Source organism: Egretta garzetta, unplaced genomic scaffold, assembly GCF_000687185.1.
Source record: "Egretta garzetta isolate BGI_Z169 unplaced genomic scaffold, ASM68718v1 scaffold583, whole genome shotgun sequence".
Taxonomy (NCBI): Eukaryota; Metazoa; Chordata; class Aves; order Pelecaniformes; family Ardeidae; genus Egretta; species Egretta garzetta.
The window spans coordinates 516,578-522,577 of record NW_009259189.1 but is presented as its reverse complement, the minus strand read 5'-3'; the positions used below and the strand labels follow the sequence as shown (position 1 = coordinate 522,577).

General features: G+C 36.0%; 1 protein-coding gene across 1 annotated transcript in view; it reads left to right on the top strand.

Annotated features, from left to right (window-relative positions):
• The window catches only part of KIF15 (kinesin family member 15), a 35,899-nt gene that overhangs the window by 7,052 nt on the left and 22,847 nt on the right, over nt 1–6,000 (top strand). Inside the window, exons 9-13 of the mRNA XM_035891326.1 lie at nt 998–1,207; nt 1,333–1,458; nt 2,836–2,958; nt 3,673–3,796; nt 5,376–5,467. Coding sequence (XP_035747219.1) covers nt 998–1,207; nt 1,333–1,458; nt 2,836–2,958; nt 3,673–3,796; nt 5,376–5,467 — 675 coding nt within the window. The remainder of the gene's footprint in view (nt 1–997; nt 1,208–1,332; nt 1,459–2,835; nt 2,959–3,672; nt 3,797–5,375; nt 5,468–6,000) is intronic.

Sequence of the window (6,000 nt, the reverse complement as noted above, 5' to 3'; positions counted from 1 at the left end):
TCCCTAATGTTTGTCCTATAAATCTCTGAAATAGCAACAGAAAACTACATCTCTTGCTAATTAGGCAGTGTTTGTTCCAGATATTGTCAGGTTTATTTCCATCAGTGAGACACGTACACATGTGTACAGTACTACTGTGACTTTAAATATTTCTTTCCTTCTGTACTGCTAACATATACCAGTATTGGATATGTTATACTTTAAAATGGCAATGGCACTCTTGGAGGAAAGAAGTGAATATTATAATTAGTGGTTTTATTAAGCTGGACTGTAGCTATATTTTTTTCACTTCTAAAATACCTCTATTGAAAAAAAAGTAAAAAAAGTCCTTGTCCTTGAGACTTTTGAAAGCTGTTACACTGAAATATGCTTACTACTGTTTGTCACCTGTATGTAACTACTGGATACAGTCTTGTCCTGGTTTCAGCTGGGATAGAGTTAATTTTCTTCCTAGTACCTGGCATATAGTGCTGTTTTGGATTTAGTACTAGAAGAATGTCAATAACTCACTGATGTTTTAGTTGTTGCTAAGTAGTGCCTAGACTAGTCAAGGACTTTTTCAGCTTCCCCTGCTTGGCCAGGTGCACAAGAAGCTGGGAGGGAGCACAGCCAGGACAGCTGACCCCCACTGGCCAAAGGGGTATTCCATACCATCTGATGTCCTGCTTGGGGTGGGGAGTTAGCCTGGGGGGAGAGTGATCACTGCTGGGGACGGGCTGGGCATCGGTAGGCAGGTGGTGAGCAATTGCATTGTGCATCACTTGTTTTGTATATTCTCTTACCATTCTCATTATTACTATTGTTACTCTTTTCTCTTATTAAACTGTCTCTATCTTAGCCCAGGGCTCTTACCTTTTTTTCCCCCGATGCTCTCCCCCATCCCACTGAGGGAGGGGGGGAGTGAGCGAGGGGCTTGAGTGGTGCTTAGTTGCCAGCCAGGTTAAACCATAACATGTCTGAGATACTTGATATTATTTGATGTCTTTTTCATGCTTAGGTATTAACTATGGGCTGGAGAAACCGTCGTGCAGCATCAACCTCAATGAACAGAGAATCCTCAAGATCACATGCAGTTTTCACTATCACAGTGGAATCCATGGAGAAAAACAATGAGATTGTTAACATTCGGTCTTCCCTGCTCAACCTGGTAGACTTGGCAGGATCTGAGAGACAGAAAGACACCCATACAGAAGGACTGAGGCTGAAGGTTAGTTCTGTAATATCTGTGGCATCTTTCTCTTTTCAGATGTACTGCCCTGTTCCGTTCATCAAATCTGTTCACCTTTGTACTCTTCTATTTTTTTTTTTTACTATTTTATTTTTTTATTTTAGGAAGCAGGTAACATAAATCGATCACTAAGTTGCCTGGGCCAAGTAATCACAGCACTTGTTGATGTGGGTAATGGAAAACAGAGACACGTTTGTTACCGGGATTCCAAGCTCACTTTTCTGTTACGGGTAATATATATCCTCTGGATTTTATATGCTACTTGGGGTGTAGAGTAAATATTTGTTTGGGTTGGTTTTTTTTACTCTAAAAAGCTGAACATTAAAATTTTGTTTCAATATTGGGCAGGTGTAAGGCAGCTTGAAAAATATGTTTTTACCTAAAAAGACTTTTAGTCAATTTATTGCTGTTTACTGAAGACAAGAAATTTGTTTATGCTCATAATCTCTTTTTACATATCTGCAAGTTTTGAAGAAAAAGAAGCTTATGTTTTCATCCCTGTAGTTTGGGAAATACTGTGTATCACAGTGTGATAAGAGATTATTAGAGATGTGTTGAAGTATTTGACAGGATTTCCAGAATTAGCCTGTGTGTGTTAAGTGTTGGTATGATGTTAAGAATTAGATAAATTTAGTTTCCTAACTTCAAGATGAAAACAAAGATGAAAGCAGTAAAAGATTTGTTGTATGCACTCAGTGAAATTCTATGAACAATAATGAATCTGTAATATATTTTTGTATTGTATAGTGCTTGCATATAATACAGTATTTATGTTATAACACAGTATTGTGATCACAGCAAAATTTTCCAATCATTCTATCCCTGTTCTATGTATATCTGAGAATCATGAACCTCTGAACAATTAAGTTCTTCCAAGGCAACCCAAAATACATAGAAGTTGGAACAGAATTGCAACTGTATGCGCTGTTACTTTCTCAAGTGGTTGTTGGTTTTTTTTTTTAGGTGGTTGTACTAAAATAAATCCACAAACCATGACCAACTGTAGTAGACAGAGAATTGGGGCTTGTGGGCTGTGTTGTAGTACTAAATTTTTAGAGTCTTAGGTAAAACTGCTGCCTTGTCCAGAGATTTGAGAGCTACTTGTCTAACAGCATGGAGGTATTTGAAGACATGCATGTAAAAGGGAGAGGTTCTTCTTATGTCCTTGGTCAAGAACATGTTATTTTGTGATCTGTGTTTGGCAATTGCCACCAGCAGATAGGTTGGAACAATCAACAGGCTAGATGATGTTCAGAATAGTGCGAACACCAATCTGCTAATGACCGAGATTAAAGTGAAATATCTACTTTGTTCCCTGGGTTTTTTTCTGGTTTTTTTTCTCTCCTTGCTCTTCAGGTGTAACAAATATTTCAAATTGTTGATTAGTAGTATAAAATCAGGGTTTTGAAAATCCAGATAAAGTTTTGTTTACAGTCACATCCTTTATACTCACGCTTGAAATAAAATTTCAGAAACTTAAGTGGCATGGAGATTTGTTAAATCCCTTCTGCAGTTTGTTCAAAGTGATACACAGTAGCTCTTAGAGGATGGCTTTCTGCTGTGGCCAAAAACATGCAAATAAAGCTAACTTCTATGTTTTTAAATAGGATTCCCTTGGCGGTAATGCAAAAACATGTATAATCGCAAATGTTCATCCAGGATCCAGGTGTTTTGGTGAAACGCTGTCCACCCTTAATTTTGCTCAGCGAGCAAAGTTGATTAAAAACAAGGTAAGAGAGTTATTCAATGTCTTTATTGTTGCAGCAAACATTTTCTTGTAATTTAAACTACACGTCTGCAAACAGGATAGCTTCATTGAAATACTTTTGTACTTTCACTAATTTAATGTAACTTATTTTAAAATCCTAAATTTGCTTTCCTAAATGTTTATTACCTGATTTTTGAAAAGGACTTGTTTGCTTTTAGTTCTGAATAGAGTACAACAGTTGGGAACTAGGTAATGTCTGATAATAGTGTGTGTTCATTGCTTGTTCTCTGACCACTTCATTGGAAAAAGTAGGTACTAAAAATTTGTCATTTAAAAAATTAGATTCTATTTCAGTCCATCTAGTCCATCTAGTTTTTACATATGTTAATTCCTAAAATGTAATTTCTCATGAGTGGGTTTTGAAAGTATGTTGGTATCTGGCTGGAAACTACTGCCTTTGGCATACACTGCTTAGCTTTATTGGTCAAAAATCTCCAGAGAAAATTCTGCAGAAAACATTACATTTTTTAACCAATGTTTTTAGCTAAGGTGCTAAACCTTTACTGGTTTCTCAGTAAAGCGAACATTGCCTTTCCCATGAGTTCTTCCTTTCCGAAGATGGAAAACTTCTCAGTTTTGCTGCTTTGCAGTCTTTGACTTTTCTTTTATCCTATAAAATATAGTAATTTTTTTTATTTTTACCTTTCCTAATTTTCTCTTAACGTATTTATGAAAGGCTGTGGTAAATGAAGACACACAAGGAAATGTGAGCCAACTTCAAGCTGAGGTCAAGAAGTTGAAAGAGCAGCTTGCTCAACTTACTTCAGTGCCACCTATGCGCGATATATCTGTATTACAAGGTAAGAGTTGGGAGTGAGGGAGAGAGACCTTGCTATTTTTTTTAGCCTAGAGTGTTGGAGTCTTACGTAATTCATTAAGTTTCTGAACAATTAGTATTTTTGTAGGGACTGACCTACAGAGGTTGCATTTGTCTTATGGATCCCATTGCCTGTATTTGTATCTAGTATTTTGCAGAAACTGTTGACATGATTTTTTTTCGTCTCTTAAGTTTGTGTACAGGGCTATGTTTCTACTTAGAATACCTAGAATACTTTTCCAGTTTGTAAGAGGTGTGCTGCCTGTTCCTTTAAGTAACCAAAAGTTTACATGTGACTGCTTGTACATTTAAGTTGGAGGGAGGGCACTAAGTTGTTGATAATGGCTGTTGAATCCACATTCTTTTTAAGCTCAGGACTGGATTTTTTTGCCCCTCTTCCTCTTTTTGCCTCTTCAGGAAGAGCCTAAGAAGGCTGTTTATCTTCCAGTAAAAGACCTGTTTCAATGTAAGATGGTAATTTTACGAGGTAGTACACTTGATCTTGTAACTCTTACTGTGATCCTGAGGCAACTCTTTCCTGACCTGGTCAACAAATAGAAATACAACAATAGAAGTTTCTACAGAAGTTAGAAAGACTTGTCTAATACAAAGCACCTGTGGTTGAATTTTCCCAAGGAAAAACTACTTCCCTGTGAGCATACACATTTAACCAGTGAAAACAAGTCAGTGATTGAGTGGCACACTGAATCATTGACTGAATACATGAATATTGACAGAGGATTCAAAAGTGTTGTTAGACTTGTGTTAGAGTTATGAGGAAAAGCAAGTGATAATGCTAAAACACTGAAGGGAGGTTTTACGCAGAACCTAATGTATTAAAGCTGTGTTCAGTCATGTTTGTAATATTTGATGACACAAATACAAAATCTGCCTCCTAGCTATTTTAAAAACGTGATGGCATTTTTTAATATATTACATTACAAATTATGCACCTAGATACTATGGTGATTAGTATTCTATAAATAAGCAGTCTTGCCTGCGTGAGGATATTCAGGAAAGCTATTTTGAGTTGAATTCTGAAGTGGATTAGTTAAGCCCTTTTAATCCCATGTGTGGACACTTTCCTTCCAGATTAAACCACTAATTGTCCATTTACTTCATGCTTATTTTCTTGAATTTCTTTCTCATGAACCAGTTAGTCCACTTCTAATATGTACAAACTGTAATAATAATGCCAGTAACAGCTTAGCGTTATCAAATTAATTTCAGAGGGGTTTTGCATTTTATACATATACTTGGCTGAACAACTGATTCTTTTATTCTAATAAAAGTTCATCGTAAAGCTGTTTAATGCTTGAACAACTTTGTTAATTATACAGTTAGGTATATTGACTCTGTTCCTTATCAGCATTTGCAGGTGACTAAGAATTACAGTCTAAACTTCTTTGCTCTGGGTACGGCACATGATCTTAGAGGAATTATATTGTTCGAAGAGTTTATTTAAATTTTCTTTTCACAACTGTCACGTTATGTATGTAGGAAAACCTGGTTAACTGGTATTTTAATAAATATGGCATTTGTTTCTTTGACTTACCCTACAGGTGCTGTTGAAAAAGGGAAGAACAACATAAATTACATGAACAACTTCCTTGAAGCAATGTTGTTCTGGGAGAAATCAGAAGGTGAAAAGAAGGTAAAAAAGCACTAATATTTCTGAGTGCATTCTGTGTACTCTCTGAGAGACCAGTGAGCATATTGAAACTGACTCACTTCATGATTTGTCTTTGTTTTCAAATAAAAATACTCTGTCCAAAGATAATGTTTGGTAATAAGGGAACTAGTCAAATGACATTTAAGAAAAAATCTTTCAAATTCAGATGAGCCATAGAATAGCTTTCATAATATTTTAGTTTTAGGGGTGGGGTTTTTTATTTGGATTTTCTAATAAAAAATTTGAGCAGAACAACAAACTTTTTTACTTGAGTACATCTTTGAGTGTTTGGATCGACATTGTGGTTTTTTGAAGCAAACCTCCCTGTCGTCCCCATTTTATTGTGGTTTGGCTCATGTCATGGCACAGTGCTGAATCATCCAAAATGGATTTTTTTTTTTCTAAGAAAATGAACTGAAACAGGAATTCTAGGAGTGCATCTGATCTGCTTAACTGAATATTTAGTCTACAGGATCATATTGGAGCTTCTAAGTAAAGTTTTTGCAATATAGTGT